At 38.9% G+C, this 19,282-nt stretch overlaps 1 protein-coding gene across 7 annotated transcripts in view; it reads right to left on the bottom strand.

The window, feature by feature from the left end:
- Nucleotides 1-19,282, bottom strand: part of FAM13A (family with sequence similarity 13 member A) — a 374,408-nt gene that overhangs the window by 38,529 nt on the left and 316,597 nt on the right. For all 7 annotated transcript variants that reach the window (XR_013335363.1, XM_077765111.1, XM_077765113.1 and 4 more), the window contains 2 exons: nt 8,175-8,251; nt 7,761-7,803 (listed from right to left, as the gene is read on the bottom strand). Coding sequence is in view for 6 of the 7 variants with exons in the window: in XM_077765111.1 (XP_077621237.1) it covers nt 7,761-7,803; nt 8,175-8,251 (120 nt within the window). In the remaining variant the exon portion in view is untranslated. The remainder of the gene's footprint in view (nt 1-7,760; nt 7,804-8,174; nt 8,252-19,282) is intronic.

Raw genomic sequence — 19,282 nt, 5'->3', positions numbered from 1 at the left:
CAGCGTGACTTCTTTTGGAAGAGCATGTATCAGCCCCTGACACAGTGGAACGGATGTGGAGTTTGCCTACAGGCAGACCTGGGCTTGCCGTGTGGTTAACATTTACTAGCTCCGTGTTCTGGCTGAGCTGCTTCATTAACACCACCAATCTTATAACGTTCCTCTAAGATCTGGGAGAAGGTAAGAAAGGCCACTAACACAGTGCCTGGAGCATAAGAGACACACACGGAGGCCACCACTGTTTTTTCATTTCTGGGCCCCATATACAGATGAGGAAAACATTGCCGTATTTCGAAATGCTAGAGAGAGGTGTTGGAGATGAGGCATGTTCAATGGCAATTCGAAGTGAACTGTGTACCTCAAAGGGTGGAGTTTTAGATGCATTATGAACAAAGAAGACAGCCTCTTGGGTTCCCGACACAAGTTGGCACCAGCAATTTTGTTGTGGGGGTAGTGTGGATGAGAGGGGTTGGGGAAGAGCAAGTGCCAAGGCAGGCACCCAGGGGGTTCACAGGGAAAGGGGTTCCTAGGGGCCACCCCTCAGGACAGGAAGGAGGCGCTGCAGATGATGAGGGTGTCAGGTGAGCAGACATTGGATTGAGAAAGGCCTGTATGCTCAGCTAAGTTTGGATTTAGCCAAACTTAGATAATGGGAAGCCATGGGAGGGGTTTAGAAATGGGCAATAATGGTAAAATGTGTTTTCCAGGCTAATGCCTTGCAGATGGAGATGAACGCTGCTGGAAGGGCCTGCAGGCCCAAACACTGTGTTCTGTAGGCAGCCTGTGTCTCTTCCCAACACCAGACTCTGGCTTTGCTTCCTGCGACGACTGCGCCCCCTCTGGGCACTCCGAATCCCACAGTGCTTGACATGATACATGTAGGATCCTGAAACTCCACAGACACACAAACTAATGTAAAAACATGTACTTTTTATGACTGCTACCTCTGTATTAGCACCCATTTCAAAGGCAATTAAGATTACAAAATTTTTTCTGCATCTGAATTATCATCCATTTCAAAGAAAATTGAAATGAGAAAATTAAAGGCTCCCCCCCAACAAATGTACAGATTTATTCATTCCTTCAACAGCATGGTGTGGGGCACCCACTCTGCTGGGGTGTGAGACACGCAGGTTCCCAACACCGCGGGAGCTGACATTTTGTGGGACAGGCTCAAGAATGCTCAGGGTAGTTCTGAGGATAGTTGATTTGGGGGGCAATACAACAGACCCTACCTTGTGAGTTAGTGACCTGCTCTTTACGGTGTTCCGATGAAGTCCGAGAGTCAGCATGTGGGAGAGGGAGAGATTCCGCCTGGGGTGGGAGGCTGGAATAGATACCACCGCCCGCCCCCCCAAGATCCTATTCTTCTAACAAAGAGAATCAGGTGAAAACTTTTTTGTTTATTCAATAATAACATCTATCACATGCTATATACTTGTAATAGAGCTATTATGTTGTGTACTACAGATGCAAATATTTACTTATTTAACAAATAATTTTTTAGTACTTACTATATGCTAGGCCATTTTCTAGACACTGGAGATACTTCAGGGGACAAAATAAAGTCTGTCCTTAATGAATCTTACAGGAAGTGACAGTAAACAAAGAAAAAATGTTAGGTAGTGATATGGACTATGGACAGAACTAAAGCAGAGTAAGAGGCATGAAGGAGGTAGGGACCACAGTCTGCTATTTTATATTGAATGGTCAGGAAAGGCCTTTCCTATGAGGGGAGAGGCCATTCCTAAGAGCAGAGATAGGAAGGAAATGCAGAAGGGAGTCATCCATAGGAAGAGCATCCCAGGAAGAAGGAGAACAAGTACAAAGGCCCTGAGGTATGGTAATTCTATTTAAGGAAGAGCAAAAAGATCATTGTATCTGGAGTCACCATATAAGGGTGTTTAAAATGTGCCACATGCAATGGGGTATTAGTCATACAATAGATCTATATTAACTTACATAAGCTTCTGGACTTTCTGGTTGATTTTTTACACTGTAGTGGAGGGGTCTCTCTTACATAAACTGGGCCAGGTTGCATAGCACAGACACACTCGGCACAGCACTCACCAGCACATCCACATGCTCAGCTCTGGCCCAGTGTGCTGTGGTCCCTGAGGTTGCTCTTTCACTTGCCCCATGCTCCCTATGTCTGGCCTCACCGGCCTCACCAGAACCTGACATGGCTGCCTTGCCTGGGGAGGCAGAGTGGGCTGCTGGTGTGAACCCGGGGTTTATGTGCAGATGGGATCTGGGATGCTGCTCAGAGCCACCCACGCTGAAGCAGTACAGGCTCAACAGCAACATGCCGGCATCAAATACCCTTCCTTCAAATGTTAGCTAGCCTAGTATGAGTGACGCACCTCTCCAGATGGCTCCACACGCTCTACCGGTGCTCATCATATGGTATTACTGTCTACTTGCTTGTCTGCTTCTCCTACCAGATCATTAACCTTAACATGTCAAGCATTCTCAAATTCCAAAGTATTTCTGGTTTCAAATTTTGTTGTTTATGTGTCTTATATCTTCAGTTGAATCAGAGAGTAGATGAGTTCCAGTAGTCTCCCTTCTTCTGAAGGGGTGCATTCCAAGACACCCAGAGGATGCCTGAAACCAAGGATTGTACCGAACCCTACATGCACTATGCTTTTTCCCGATACACACACACCTATGATAAAGTCTAACTGATAAATTAGGCTAGGTAAGAGATGAACAGTAACTACTAGTAACATAGAACCCTTGTACTGCATACTGTAGTACACGTTATGTGAATGTGACTCTCTCTCAAAGTGTCTTAATGTATGTACTCATCCTTCTCCTGTGATGCTGTGAGATGACGAATGTCTATGTGAGGTGAAGCGAGGTGAATCATGTGGACGTTGTAACGCTGGGCTACGACTGACCTTCAGATGACATGTCAGAAAGACAATCATCTGCTTCTGGACCAGAGTTGACTGTGGGTAACTGAAATCACAGGATGTGAAACCACAGATAATGGGGGACTACTGCTATTTCACAGCTTTCAACTCAGAGATCCTTGTGTTGTGAGGTCACACACCAAACCCTTGTCAAAAATGTTGCGCCCTATGGAAATGCAAGAAAATATTTATGACTCTCGGGAGAGACAGTGCGGTGTGGCAGACAGGGGATGGCTTTTAGAGTCAGAGACCTGAGTTTCAATACTGGCTGAGTAGCGGCAAGACCTTCAATGAAAACCTTTTTGTGTGTTAGCTTCTTTTTTTATAAAGTACAAGACTTCATAAAGTTGGTGTGAAGATTAAGTGAAAAACACATACAAAAATTCCTAGCCCATAGTTATTGTAAAAAAAATGCTATTTCCGGGGCACCTGGGTGGCTCAGTTGGTTAAGCATCTGACTTTGACTCAGGTCATGATCTCATGGTTTGTGGATTCGAGCCCCATATCAGGCTCTGTGCTGACAGCTAGCTCAGAGCCTGGAGCCTGTTTCAGATTCTGTGTCTCCCTCTCTCTCTGCCCCTCCCTTGCTCACGCTTTGTGTTTCTCTCTCTTTCAAAAATAAATAAACATTAAAAAATGCTATTTCCAATTATCCACTACCTCCTGTTCACATTCATTCATCTGGCAAGTGTTTATGGAACACATACTATGTCCTATGCACTGGGATTACAGGAATTAACAAGATAGGAAATTTAGTGTGGAACGAAGACACTGAACAGATAAGTACCAGTGTCATGTATGTTATAAAAGAAAAAACAGGATGCTAGGGAGCAAATACTCATAGAGCTCACCTTGCCTGGGGCCTCAGGTGACATTCCACGTTCAGGTCAAGGAAGCATTAACTACTAGTCTACTCACCTGATCTTTGTCAAGACTTGCCCCTATCAAACTGGGTCTGGCTTTTTCAATTCTTAGACTTCACTGATTTTGCTCCTTCCCTGACTTCAAATAGTTGAATTTTTGTTCCATCCCTTCTCCCTCCCTGCACAGGATATAAATAAGTAGCCTAGTGGCTTGCCAGAGCTAGGAGCGATGATATCAGAGAGTGTACTGTGTAATGTACTTTGCAAAGGAAGGAACCACACAGTGTTAACAGAAGAACCACAAGGAACCATAAACATTTACTGTTTGGCCTGACAATAAAGGAAAGTGGACATAACAAACTTCCAAAACTCATGGGAATTCCAAATTTTCAGTAGACGTTAGAGACTACATGAAATGGGAAGTGAATCTAAATAAATAGAGCCTTTAAATTATTCTGGTTCTAACAAGAAACCAATAACAAAATCCTAAGGTTTCCATACAATACACTGAAGTTGAAATAATATGGTGATTCATTTCATAAATCCTTATTGACAGGGGTATTTCAGAATTTATCTCAAACATGTTCAGGGCAAATAAAAGTCTAGACTTAAGATGTTTGATAATTAATACTAATTTTCAGTCTTGATTGGAAAGCCTTGTCTTCTCTCTTACTCCTCTTTTTTTTTCAAGCAGGATAAAAATGGGAAATGGCCTTTTGTTTACTATGAATGTCTTTTTGTTATCAAAGGTATGCTTCTAAGCTCTTCTAAGCAGTAGGCTTAGAAAGCATAAAGAATGTAAAAATATCTTGAAAGAATTTAACACTTCATTAACCTTATACTTCTGACATAAAATGGCCTCTCCCAGATAAAGTAATACCCTTCCACGCACTCAATAATTTTTACAGGTTTTGCTTTCTTGATAAAGTATTAAGTATAAGGTTATAGTTTTAATGTTTTGGATTTTATACAGAAGCATGATATATCTTCCCAGTAGAAAATAACTTATCAGAAGGAATCAAACTGAAGCATAAGGTTGAAACTCCATTGTAAAAACAACTTCAAAAATCTGTATTTTCGGTGATTTCTTTTAGAATCTAGAAATTGATGGTTTTAAGGACAATCTTTCTTCGGGATACTTCCAGTTGTTCACTGAGTTTAAAAAGAAACAAAAGAGCAATGACTCTGGATTCCACCTGTTCAGGGAATAGTGTGCTAGGCTCTTCCTTACATTACCTTGTTTCAAAAAGCCCACACAGAATATTTTATTAAAATGCCAGACTTCTGAAAACTTACTCAAAGAGATCATACATTAATTTTTGGCATTCTGAAGGAACTCTAACTTTTTTTTCATTGGCCATCTGAGATCTCAAGTGGACTCTCTTTTTGGATGAGTTGATTCAAGAAATTAAAAAGATGTGCCACAAAGGGATACACCGATGTTCAGTTGTTGACACATGCATTTAAACAAAAGCACATCTAGGGCTGCAAAATGATTATTTCAAAAATAAAGTCACAGTTGTGCCTACATTTATGTCTGAGCAGCAGTTTCTAAAACCAGCCTCTTTCTGCCTATCTGTCCCTGTAAGGAGCATCACCAGTGTTCCTCATTCTCATGGAAATGCAAGTCAAAACCAGAAGGAAAGACAACCTTTCCTCAACAGCTGTCATTTGTTGTCTTAGTCTCACATGGATCTCAAGAATATATAAGGAAAAATTTAAAGGACAGTATTAAGGAAGAGAAATTGTCTTCATGGAAAATGTAACTAGAAACATCACATCCATCCATGGCGGGCATGTAAGTGTTGGCTTCTCAATCTGATGCTGTAGGAGGTGTGAAAGAAAATATCGGTTCTAGAAGGGGTAACCAAAGTCTACACCTATTTTTCATCTATGAAATTTAAGGAATTACTGTGGTATTACCAGAAGACAAGATTAACTATTTAGGTTGTAAAATAAGTTCTACAAAGTGCTGCACATGTTAAACAGTAAACAATCACAACACATGGCAAACAAAGGAAAGAGCTTTAAAAATGGAAAATGAATCTTTTTCATAGTCCATCACTAATAATTAAATAGACATTTCCTTTGGTGAAAGAGACCTATGCCTTCACAAGGAGAAATATCATGTGAATCTTGTGGAGTGATGGCTTGTTTTTCTCCTTTGGGGCAGTTGTAAAAATAAGGTGACACGGATTGCTCAGGCTAGATTTTAACTCACTGCCTAATTTTATCTCCTAGCTGAACTTATTATGGTGGCAATGATTATTAATAGTGAGTGCTTCAGGAGAGCCAACGGGGGGCCGAGTGCTGGCTGGTAACTGCACATGGCCAACATGCAAGAATAGGACCTGGCGCATGGAAGAAGGACTGGAGATTTTTTCCCATGATTCATCCACTGCCATGGGAGCTGTCCACAAAATACCAAGGCAAACTGAGTTCAGCGTGGGTTGAGTTTCAGAGCCACCTGGAATTTACGAGTTAATGTTATGAAATCCATCCACAAAGGCTGCTCTATACCCTTTTATCTCATAGAGGATAATAGGCTGAAAAGGGAGGAAATGGAGGACACCTCTCTAGGAGGCTGGTGAAGCAATTTTCTTTAAAGTAACGCTCAACGGCATGATGACTAGGTGCTTGCTGTGAGCAGAGGAAAAGAGTAGAAAGAGGATGAAACTGAGAAGAAAAAGGAAACAATGCTATCTCGGGGGAAACACTGCTCTGAAAAAAGGTACCTGGTGTCAAGGAAAAAAATGTCGGCTCGTTGCCTGGGTCCCAAGGAAGGAAGCTTAAATGGGCTGGAAATAAGAGATGAAAGAAGTGGCTCCCCAGCTGTGAAGTCAGAAAGAGGAAGCATTCCCCTCCTATTATCTGGCTAGGTTGATGAAGTAGACATGACAAGAAATGAACAGAGGGAATATGATGAGTCCACAGCATCGGCGGGGAGAGGAGTGGCAACTAATTCCCAGCTATTTTATGCCAAATTGTACACGAGTGTGCATTTTTCTAAGAAGTGGTCAGCTTTTAAATTCTTAATCTCCTGGATTGCAAAATGCCATGGTCGGGGGGCAGTGGGTAGGGACTGGAGTAGTTACTGAGTCCTAGTTTCTAACATAGTACTTGTCCACAGCAGGACTCAGTACAAGCTCCTGAGTAAATCCAACAGTGAATTAGGAAGTGTCCAACAAAGATTAGGAATCACTGGGTTAGAGGGAGAGTTCTATGTATAATTAATATTTCAAGATTCAGAATCCAAGAACAGGTTGAAAAATGCTTTAAATCTGGCCAAAGAGAAAAACTGATAAAAACATTGAAAGTAGAGTTGGAAGTATTTGGAAGTAGATTATATACACATACATGAATAAAAAACAGGGTTGAGCACACTGAAAGGAAGCCAGAATTGGGAGCAAGGGAAATAATTTTGGCCAGCATGGCAATGCCCTTGGAGAACACGGAAAACAGGAAATTACCAAAACTTTAAGATATAAACAACATAAGGGAGGTAGATATTTTTTCTCCCTGGCTTACTTAAAATGAGACAAAACTGAGAAAACAAACTGAGGTTAGTAACCCACACTGAGTTTATCTTAATTTGAAAATTAATGAGATAAATCTCTGTGACAGATCCACTAAACTCACTGCCTACTTATTTCAATCACTTAAAAATGCATAAAATATTACAAAAAATCAAATGAGTAGCTTTGGCTTTTTGTTTTATTTTTTTGAGAATCTAAAGAGAAATCCCCATGCTATTGAAGTTTCTCTTTGCAAGCAAAATAAAATAATTTAAAAAGCAAAAGAAAAGAGTTCTTATGATTTCCCAAGGAATCTTTATGTTTCAGTGTTTGCCTTTCGAAACCAATCACAGTCCTGTCCCTTAATCTCATTATCCCTTATTGACAGGCTAATAATGCTTCACATGTGCTCTCAGGAATGAATGAGCAGCCCCAGTACAGTTACAATTTTGTTAGCTACTCACCTCAAAATGCTGGGTATGTCTGCCGTCTTTTTCATTTTCTTTGCTATAAATAACAGCAACAACAAAATATCATTGTTTTAAAACAATGCTCATCCATTGAAATTTATGATTTCATTCCTTTTAAAAGTAGGCTGAGTGGCTCTAAATAAAATTCTGATAAATTTCGAAAACAAAATAAAACAAAAAAATCAAAATAGAACAAAACTAGAAACACAACCATGAATATGGTAGTCATTAAGAGAACCATGGCAGATTTTCTATTCCAAGCATTTTCCTTGCTATAAATACTGTTGGTGAACATATAGTCCTTTAATTCCATTCTTTTTAGTTCTCATAAGGCACACTGAATTAAGTAGGGGGAAAAAAGCTATTCATGCTCATGTAAGCAATGTGAGGAGAAAATGCTAAAATTACCTTTCATCAGGTATCAGTTCAACATCATCAGGTCCAGCCCTCTCATGAGATGGTGTGGAGTTGAGGCTTTCCATATTCTGTAACAAAACAGATTGTTGGTGGCCCCATAAGAATGGTAAGAAACATGCCACAGAAGATCCTCCTTTATGTAAAATAGTAAAATCAGATAATATGCAGGCATAAACTAATTCTAGTCCTCATATTTCTATCTTTGTTAAAACTAGTACAATCATGCCAGTTTAGTATATGCTGCTTGCATACAATTAGATGTTGAATTTTATCATCCCTTCAATGAAGATATCTGACACCATCACAGAAATGATCATTGTATCCTATAATGTCCTTGTTAGGTATCATCCATACCTTAGAGCTAAACATAGCAAAACCCAGATTGTCAGAACATCAGGGCGGTGGCATTCAAATTAGAACTAAGGAGGGGTACCTAGGTGGCTCAGTTGGTAAGTGTACAGCTTCGGCTCAGGTCATCATCACATGGTTTGTGAGTGCACTGGGCTCTTCATTGAGAGTGCAGAGCCTGTTTGGGATTCTTTCTCTCTCCCTCTCTCTCTGTCCCTCCCTCACTTGTATTTTTTCTCTCTTTCAAAATAACTAAATAAACTTAAAAAAAAACAACAACAACTAGAACTGGGGAATCTGACCTTGAATCTAATCGGAAACCAATGTAATATTCATTGTCATTTAATGAATTTTCAGTACAAATTTCCAGTAAAATATGGGAAAACACAGAAACTATTTATAAATAGAAATGGCATTAAGAACCTATTTTTCTGTGATATTTAATATTAGTCTTTATATTAGCTAAGATGGAAAAAATATAAACAGGAAATTTACTTTGAATAGCATGTATTTCAGGCTAAGAGGGCTTAATACTTATCAAGAGGCATGTCTGTAAGGTTTTGTGATTGCCTCTGTGAATGTAGCCAATGCTTTCTAGATATAATTCAGGTAACTGAGCACATAATAACTAAGGCATACCCATAAAATAAGATTACAAGTAAGGAAACAAGAACACATTTACATTCACTAAACTGAAAAAAAAATAGCTGCCTTGGAGATCTGAACCTGAATTTCATTGAACTCAAAAATTCATATCTGCATTAAAAGGACAGTAAGCATAATCCACCTATTGGGTACCATTAAAATAATACATATTGAAGCAACATGTGTTCATCTACATATTTATAACCTTCCATCATGAAAACCCTTTACAAAGTAAATCTGATTAAGGTTCACAATAATCTCATGAAATTGATATATATAAAAATCTTTACAAAATAAACACATAATTGGAGTGGAAAACTAATCTTTGGCGTGGTAGATGGATGAATTGTTTTCCATTTATGTTGGTTTGACCAACTTATCTGGAATTCTTACAGTTTAAAACCCTGGGTTCCATCAAACGGTAGAAACAAAGGGAGACACAGTATAACATGATAGTTAGAATGATGACTATGGAGTTAGAATGTTTGGGTTTGAATCCTAGCTCTATCATTTATCAACTGTATGATCCTACTTGACCTTCACTTTCATCTTCTGACAAACAGAGATTGCAAGCCTCACTATAGGTGGCCATGAAGATTAAAGGAGATAACACATGTAAAGCACTAGAATAATACCAGGTATGTTTAAAGGATATTAGCTATTGTTGTTGATGCTGTTATTATTTTTGAAACTATGAGATCCACTTCCCTCAAAATATTTTGCCATTATTTTTCCAGTTAAGGAAATGTCCCCAGGAACTGGAGTTTTTGTGTCTGCCATTACAAAGCATCAATTTTCACACTTAGATAATTTACACAGTTGATTTGAGAATGGATCTGAGAAATGAAAATTATGAATATGGCCAATGCTTTCTAAATACAATTCAGGTAACAACATTCAATTATATTTCATTTTCATAACTCTAAAGTTTGAATTAGAAGAGGCTTCTCTAAAATGGATCTACTTGAACCAAAGCATAATTGCTCTTATTACCCAAATGTGATCTTCCTGATAAAGAAGAGATATATCTATGACAAACAATCTTTGTTTGTTCCCATAGGGAATCTTCAATAGATTATCAAAATCTTTAGTGTAAGATTTCATGCAACAGTATTAGGTTTTCATAAAGTTCTAGAACATGAATTCCTAGGGAAAGCACAAGCTTCTTCCCTCAGATAATTTTAAAACTGTGTCAATGAAATACACTTTTAAATTATATGCAAATGACTATTTCAGAATCTTCAAAATCTTCACATTAAGACTAAGAAATATTCAGAAAGAAAACAGAAAATAAACTATACTATTATATGAATTTAAAGATACTTCAATGTGGTTTATCTATACCATGGAATACTACATGGCAATGAGAAACAATGAAATCTGGCCATGTGTAGCAACATGGATGGACCTTGAGGGTGTTATGCTGAGCGAAATAAGTCAGGCAGAGAAGGACAAATATCATATGTTTGCACGTATAGGAGGATTAGGAGGAACTTGACAGAGGAACAAGGGGGAGAAGAAGGGCGGAAATGGTGGGGGAAAGGGAGAGAGGCAAACCATGAGAGACTCTTGAATGCTGACAAAAACTGAGGACTGATGGATGTGGGGGGGAGGGGGGATGGGCATGGAGGAGGACCCTTGTGGGGATGAGCACTGAGTGTTATGTGGAAACTAATTTGACAATAAACTATTTAAAAAAAAAATAAAGATACTTCAGTAAGATGCTATTTTTTTCTAAACAGAAAGAACCAATATATAATTGATTATAGGTTTTGAGAATTATAGAAAAAATATAGTTATGCTATATAATGGAAAGCTTTGCAAAAAGCAGTTGTAAAATGTGAGAAAGTCTAGCGAACAGCTAGACCCCAGGGTTCAACAGTTCTTCAGGGTTAAAATAAATAACCAATAACTTTAACTCCCTCCTCATCCNTGGATACTAGCCCTTTATCTGATATGTCATTTGCAAGTATCTTTTCCCTTTCCGTCGGTTGCCCATTAGTTTTATTGATTGTTTCCTTTGCTGTGCAGAAGCTTTTTATCTTGATGAGGTCCCAATAGTTCATTTTTGCTCATGATTCCCTTGCCTTTGGGGATGTGTCAAGTAAGAGTTGCTGCAACTGAGGTCAAGGAGGTGGTTTCCTGCTTTCTCCTCTAGGGTTTTGATGGTTTCCTGTCTCACATTCAGGTCCTTTATCCATTTTGAGTTTATTTTTGTGTATGGTGTGAGACAATGATCTAGTTTCATTCTTCTGCATGTTGCTGTCCAGTTCTCCCAGCACCATCTGTTAAAGAGGCTGTCTTTTTTCCATTGGATACTCTTTCCTGCTTTGTCAGAGATTAGTTAGCCATATATCTGTGGGTTCAATTCTGAGTTCTCTATTCTATTCCATTGGTCTGTGTGTCTGTTTCTGTGCCAATACCATGTTGTATTGATGATTATAGCTTTGTAGTAGAGGCTAAAGTCTGGGATGGTGATGCCTCCCATTTTGGTTTTCTTCTTCAGTATTAGTTTGGCTATTTGGGGTCTTTTGTGGGTCCATACAAATTTTAGGATAGTTTGTTCTAGTTTTGAGAAGAATGCTGGTACAATTTTGATTGGGATTGCATTGAAGGTGTAGATTGCTTTGGGTAGTAATGACATTTTAACAATATTTATTCTTCCGATCCATGAGCATCGAATATTTTTCCATTTGTGTCTTCTTTAATTTCCTTCATAAGTTTTCTATAGTTTTCATCATACAGATCCCTTATATCTTTGGTTAGGTTTATTCCTATGTATTTTATGCTTTTTTGTGCAATTGTGAATGGGATCAGTTTCTTGATTTCTCTTTCTGTTGCTTTATTGTTAGTGTATAAAAATGCAACCAATTTCTTTATGTTGAATTTGTATCCTGCCACTTTGCTGAGTTCATGGATCAGTTCTAGTAGGCTTCTGGTGGAGTCTGTCAGGTTTTCTATGTAGAGTATCATGTCGTCTGAGAAAAGTGAGAGTTTGACTACTTCTTTGCCAATTTGGATGCCTTTTATTTCCTTTTGTTGTCTGATGACTGATGCTAGGACTTCCAGCACTATGTTTAATAACAGTGGTGAGAGTGGACATCCCTGTCATGTTCCTGATTTCAGGGGGAAAGCTCTCAGTTTTTCCTCGTTGAGGATGATGTTAGCTGAAGGCTTCTCATAGATGGCTTTTATGATGTTTAAGTAAGTTCCTTCTATCCCGACTTTCTCGAGGGTCTTTATTAAGGGATGCTGTATTTTGTCAAATGCCTTTTCTGCATCTATCGACAGGATCACATGGTTTTTTATCTTTTTCTTTTATTGATGTGATGTATCACATTGATTGATTTGCAAATATTGAACCAGCCGTGTAACTCAGGAATGAATCCCACTTGATCATGATGGATAATTCTTCATGTGCTTTTGGATTCAATTTGCAAGTATCTTGTTGAGGATTTTGGCATCCGTATTCATCCAGGATACTGGCCTGTAGTTCTCTTTTTTTGCTGTGTCTCTGTCTGGCTTGGGAATCGAAGTGATGCTGGTTTCGTAAAATGAGTCCAGAAGTTTCCCTTCGATTTCTATTTTTTGAAATAGCCTGAGTATTAATTCTCTTTTAAATGTCTGGTAGAGTTCCTCAGGGAAGCCATCTGACCTAGGGCTCTTATTTGTTGGGAGGTTTTTGATAACTGATTCAATTTCTTCACTAGTTATGGGTTTGTTCAGATTTTCTATCCCTTTTTGTGTGAACTTTGCTAGTGAGTGTGTTTAGGAACTTGTCCATTTCTTCTAAGTTGTCCAGTTTGTTGGCATATAATTTTTCATAGTATTCCCTGATAATTGCTTGTATTTCTGAGGGGTTTGTTGTAATAAGTCCATTTTCATTCATGATTTTGTCTATTTGGGTGCTCTCTTTTTTCTTTTCGAGAAGCCTGGCTAGAGGTTTGTCAATTTTATTTTTTTCAAAAAACCAACTCTTGGTTTCATTGATCTGTTCAACCATTTTTTTTTGAGGGGTCTATATTGTTTATTTCTGCCCTGATTTTTATTATTTCTCTTCTCCTACTAGTTTTGGGGTGCTCTTGTTGCTCTCCTTCTATTTCCTTTAGGTGCGCTGTTAGATTTTGTACTTGTACTTTTTCCAATTTCTTGAAATAAGCCTGGAGTGCAATGTACTTTCCTCTTAGGACTGCCTTTGGCACATCCCATAGAGTGTGGATTGTTGTATTTTCATTTTCATTTGTTTCCATATATTTTTTAATGTCTTCTCTAATTGCCTGATTGGTCCATTCGTTCTTTAGTAGGGTGTTCTTTAACCTCCATGTTTTTGGAGGTTTTCCAGACTTCTTTCTGTGATTGATTTCAAGTTTCATTGCATTGTGATCTGAAAGTGTGCATGATATGAACTAAATTCTTTTATATTTATTGAGGGCTGCTTTATGTTCCAGTACGTGATCCATCTTGGAGAATGTGCCAGGCGCACCTGAGAAGAAATTGAATTCCATGGCCTCAGGATGTAGAATTCTAAATATATCTGCCAAATCCATCTGGTCCAATGTGTCATTCAAGTCCATTGTTTCTTTAGTGATTTTCTGTCTAGCTGATCTATCCATTGCTGTAAGTGGAGTATTAAAGTCCCCTGCTATCAGCACATTCTTATCCATAAGAGTGTTTCTGTTTGTGATTGTTTTATGTATTTAGGTGCTCACATATTCGGTGCGTAGACATCTATAACTGTTAGCTCTTCCTGATGGAGAGACCCTGTAATTATTATATAATGCTCTTCTTCATCCCTTGTTACTGCCTTTACTTTAAAGTCCAGTTTGTCTGATATAAGTATGGCTACTCCAGCTTTCTTTTGACTTCCAGTAGTAAGATATATATTTCTTCATCCCCTGACTTTCAATCTGAAGGTGTCCTCAGGTCTAAAATGTGTTTCTTGTAGACAGCAAATAGATGGATTTTGATTTTTTTATCCATTCTGCTACCTATGTCTTTTGATTGGGGCATATAGTCCATTTACATTCAGTGTTATTATTGAAAAATATGGGTTTAGAGTCATTGTGTCCTTTGTGGGATTCATGCTTGTGATGGTGTCTCTGGTGTCTTTGGTCCTTGCAACACTTCCCCAGAGAGTCCCCCTCAGGATTTCTTGTAGGGCTGGTTTAGGGGTGACAAGTTCTTTAAATTTTTGTTTATTTGGAAAGACTTTTATCTCTCCTTCTATTCTGAATGACAGGCTTGCTGGATAGAGGATTCTTGGCTGCATATTTTTTCTGTTCATCACATTGAAGATTTCCTGCCATTCCTTTCTGGCATGCCAAGTTTCAGTAGACTGGTCTGTAACCAGTCTGATAGGTTTCCCTTTGTATGTTAGAGCCCTTTTATCCCTAGCTGCTTTCAGAATTCTCTCTTTGTCTTTATATTTTGCCAGTTTCACTATGATATGTCATGCAGAAGATCGATTCAAGTTACATATGAGGGGAGTTCTCTGTGCCTCTTGAATTTCAACATCTACTTGTCTCCCCAGGTTGGGGAAGTTCTCTGCTATAATTTGTTTAAGGACTCCTTCAGCACATTTCCCTCTCTCTTCGTCTTCTGGAACTCCTATGATACGGATATTTTTCCATTTCATTGTATCTTTGAGCTCTTGAACTCTCCTTTCGTGTTCCTGGATCAGTTTATCTGTCTTTTTCACAGCTTCCTCTTTTTCTATAATTGTGTCTTCTAATTCACCTATTCTCCTTTCTGCCTCTTCAATCCATGCATTGGACACCGCCATTTTATTATGCATCTCATTTACAGCATTTTTTAATTCATCACAACTATTTTTAAGCTCCATAGTCTTTGTAGCCATAGTTTCTCTGATGTCTTCCATGCCTTTTTCAAGCCCAGCAATTAATTTTATGAGTATTAGTCTGAATTCTTGTTCAGTTATGTTGCTTATATCTGTTTTGAGCAGTTCTTTAGCTGTCATTTCTTCCTGGAATTTCCTTGGAGGAGAGCTTTTCCATTTTGTCATTTTGGTTAGCTTTGTATCTCTTATTAGTTTTAAAAGCTTATTAAGCACTCTGCACCTGTGAGTACTGCTGTATTAAAGAAGGCCCTTTGAGGGGCACCTGGGTGTCTTAGTCGGTGAAGCGTTCAACTTTCNTGTATTAAAGAAGGCTCTTTGACTATCCGGGTCCTGTCCATTCAGGAAGTGTTCTTTGAATGATGTCTCTTGGTCTCTCTTGTTGAGACTTTGGTTATTTTATTTCTCTACTCGTAGCGGTATTTGGGACTCTCCACCATGTGTATTCTGGCTTGTTTCTTGAGGTAGCCCCATGCCGTATTTCTTGTGCTCCGTAGTTATCCACAGGGCTAAAGTGGGGCCTGGGTTCTTATGGATTTGTAATCTCCATGCCTTCTCCATCTCACAACAATGAAAAGCTCTGGAGTAGAGGCTGTAACGCTAAAGCCCCGCAGTTCCACGTGCCCTGTGGGCACTGGGGCAAGGTCTGTACTGGAAGCTCCAGAGTCCGGTGTTGACACTGTTTGGCTGAGGCTGTACCGCCTGCCACTCTTCTGGTGGCTGCTGCTCACAGTCCTCTGACGTGCTCCCGGGGACCTGGCGGCCCAGTCATTGTTCTGATTCACTAAACTAAGCTCCCCATCCCACTTTTAAAACACGTTTGATCCCTATGTTTGAGAACTCCCCAAGGGTCTGAATTTCATCAAAAAAGGGTGACTTTCAAAATTGTCCCATATTCCTAAGGCTTTATGATAATTCCAACTTTCAAGTTATCCACATGTTTGAGATTGCTGAATATTCATGAGCTGCTTTCACTTAAAGCAGCATGTGAGCATCCAGTGTTTCTTTGCCAAGGCAGTTGGGTTGCCCCTATACCTTTTGGAAAGAGAAACATGTGAAGAATGTGTTACAACTGGCAACCTACCTCAATTTTTTTCAGAATGAAATGAACAAAAGTAGTAAAGATCTCTGACTATAGTAACAAAAGTATCTATTTCCATGGGTAGGAAACATGTTATAAATTCTAACTTCCATTTTTTGCCCAAGGTTTAGGGAGGAAAGATAAAGAAATACATCAGCAATTCATCCACTTCAGTGAAATAACAAAAGAGGAAATAGAATGTGCAGGCAAAAGTAACAGGTGAATAGAAGACTTCCATTGTATAAGAAGTATGGACTTTCAAATGTTCTGCAGTTGTTACTAGTAATTTTCTTATGAAAAATACTGACTCAATGCCTTCTGAAGATTTTGAGCTGTTTTATGTGCAAACACTTCTCTAGGTGTGGTAAAATAGTGGTTCATTAATGTTTTCATTTATTAAAGGTTAAAGTAATAAACTGTCATAAAAATGTCTTATTGCATTCATTTTTATTTTAATTGGTCTTCTAAACTTAGGCTCTTTCAAATAGGTTGTTTTAAGAAACAGCAAAGAACAGATTATGACTTTAAGTATAATTTAATGAAACTGCTTCTTGAATTGTATTAAAAAAACAGATAAAGTGGGGCGCCTGGGTGGCTTAGTCGGTTAAGCGTCCGACTTTCGCTTAGGTCATGATCTCGCGGTTCGTGGGTTCAAGCCCCGCGTCGGGCTCTGTGCTGACTGCCAGCTCAGAGCCTGGAGCCTATTTCAGAGTCTGTGTCTCCCTCTCTCTTTGACCCTCCCCTGCTCACGCTGTCTCTCTCTCCCCTAGAAATAAATAAAAAACAACAACAACAAAAAAAACCAAAACAGATAAAGCTTAGTCTACAAACAATAAAATTCTGCTTCATTTATGGCTTACCAGTCACTTTCAAAACACACATATCTGCAATGACATAATTTATTTAGACAGTTTTTATGCGTCAGAAGGAACTGAATTTTAAGAACCACCTTCCTTAATTATAAAAATATCCTTAAATTGAAAAAGAGCAAAAGCCTTGAAAAAATTAGCTTAAGACTGTGGAATTTATTTTCAGTTCTTCCCCTTGGCCCCCCTCTCCGTTTTGGCATTGAAAGCTAGACTCAAAACCTGTTTGACCACTCAAGCACTTGAAAACACTTGGAGCAAAAACAAATTTGTCTTCTAGAACTATAATATGCTGACAAAGCCTTTATAGAGGACACTAAAAAAAAAAAAAAAACAAAAAAAGCCTTCTCTCAATATACAAACAGATCAGTCTGAAGGCTCCAGAGAACACTGCTAGTCAAAACAGGTTCATTATTCTAACCTTGAGCTCTCAGAGAAGGAGAATATTTGATAAATTCTCATTAATGAAGGATTAATGGGATTTGAATTTTTTATATGCTTTTGTACATTTTATGTTTACCACTTAAAACTGTATAACTTTATATTTAAAAAAAAAAAACTACTGGTAAGGTAGGAGAATGCCAAAAGAAGAGCTTGCTAGCTATCCACTCAAATTCACTCTTTCTTTCCACAGAAATAAGTAGCCACAGGCCCAGTAACATTTCCTGGCCTCTCTTGCAATGAGATATGGCCATGTGATTAACTCCTCTCCTACAGGATGTGCAAAGCAATGTGTGTGGCTTCCAGGCCTGGCTGATAAACTACCCGAGCAGGTACATTCCTCAATGCTCATGCTGTCCTTCTGTGAGTTGGAATGGTGATAAAAACCACCATTGTGCCCTGGGAGATACTTGAAGATAACAGGGAGGCAGCTGGCTTGGGTCTCTGAAAAACTGCACGGACCAAGTCCTCCACTTCTCACCCTGGCTCTCAACTCCTGTTTTAGGTTGTTACGGGAGAAGTAATATTTACTGTGTTCAAGACTTTGTATTTTGGGCCTTTTTGTGACACAAACTACCCTAAAAAATATGGCACCCACTCACACACTCATTTTTTTCGACACATTTTTTTTGGTAAGTTCTGAACTCTGCTAGGCATTGGGGTACGATGGTAAATGGTGAACTAGACAGACACTGGTCTTTGCCATCATGACTTCTGTATTTTAGTTATTGGTCCAACTGTAGTTTGTTACACTGTTAATATTAGCTTTATTTCTAAGATAGGTTCTTTCTGAGTAATAATATTAATTGACAAATCATAAAATTCAAAGTGGCTAGCATATTCTTCTCTTATTCAATAGTACGCAGAAGAAAGAAATCCTAGATGTGTATAAACATGCTGAGGATGAAAAGTCAGAAGGATATTTATGTTTCTTAGGTGGAAGGTAGGTTGTAGCTAGGACATGGGGCAGACCTTTAGTGTAATGTAAAGGAGGTAGTGGGGGCAAACCACTGAAGTGTCTGATGAAACAGTCCTTAGGTCAAAGTAAGATACAATCAATCCCCTCCACCAATCCACTATGTTCAATCCTCTATCAACTACTCAAGAACACTGATCCTGCCATGGATCCCCTTTCCTTGGACATCATTCCCCTCTCTATTGATTTATCTTACACAAATACTCTGCAATATCAAGTCTTTTAACTTGAGCTGATACTCCTCAAGTTCTCTCTCACTTTTTTTAAATGTTTTTTATTTATTTCTGAGAGAGAGAAAGAGAGAGAGAGAGAGAGAGAGACAGTGTGAGAAGGGAAAGGTCAGAGAGAGAGGGAGATACAGAATCCGAAGCAGGTTCCAAGTTCTGAGCTAGCTGTCAGCACAGAGCTCAACGAGGGGCTCGAACCCATGAACAGTGAGATCATGACCTGAGCCGAAGTTGGACACTTAACCAACTGAGCCACCCAGTCATCCCCATGGCATTTTTAAAGTTGGCATTTTTAAAGTAGAGTGCACTAAATTTGACAACTGACTGAAAAGCTGGAAGGAGGAGTTGGGATAAACAAAAAGACCAAGAAGATGTTGACTGATGAAATCAGGTGGGTAGTCTGGTGAAAAAGAGATCAAGGATGAAAAGACAATAAATTCAGTTTTAACATGCTGACTTCGTAAGGTGAACTGCAGAGAGCTTCAATCAAATGTTGACTTGGAAGTCGTTTGTAGAGCGGTGACATCTGAGACCATGCAAGTGGCAAAGATCTCAAGATGGAAAAGAGAAATGAGACAAAACTTGGGGAACATCTACATTTATCTGTGCTTTGTGGAGGATGAGCTAGTGAAAGAGATAGCACAGAAGAAAGTCATTGTGA

Source organism: Crocuta crocuta, unplaced genomic scaffold, assembly GCF_008692635.1.
Source record: "Crocuta crocuta isolate KB4526 unplaced genomic scaffold, BGI_CrCroc_1.0 scaffold134, whole genome shotgun sequence".
Classification (NCBI taxonomy): Eukaryota; Metazoa; Chordata; class Mammalia; order Carnivora; family Hyaenidae; genus Crocuta; species Crocuta crocuta.
This window is presented reverse-complemented; position numbering and strand designations above follow the sequence as displayed.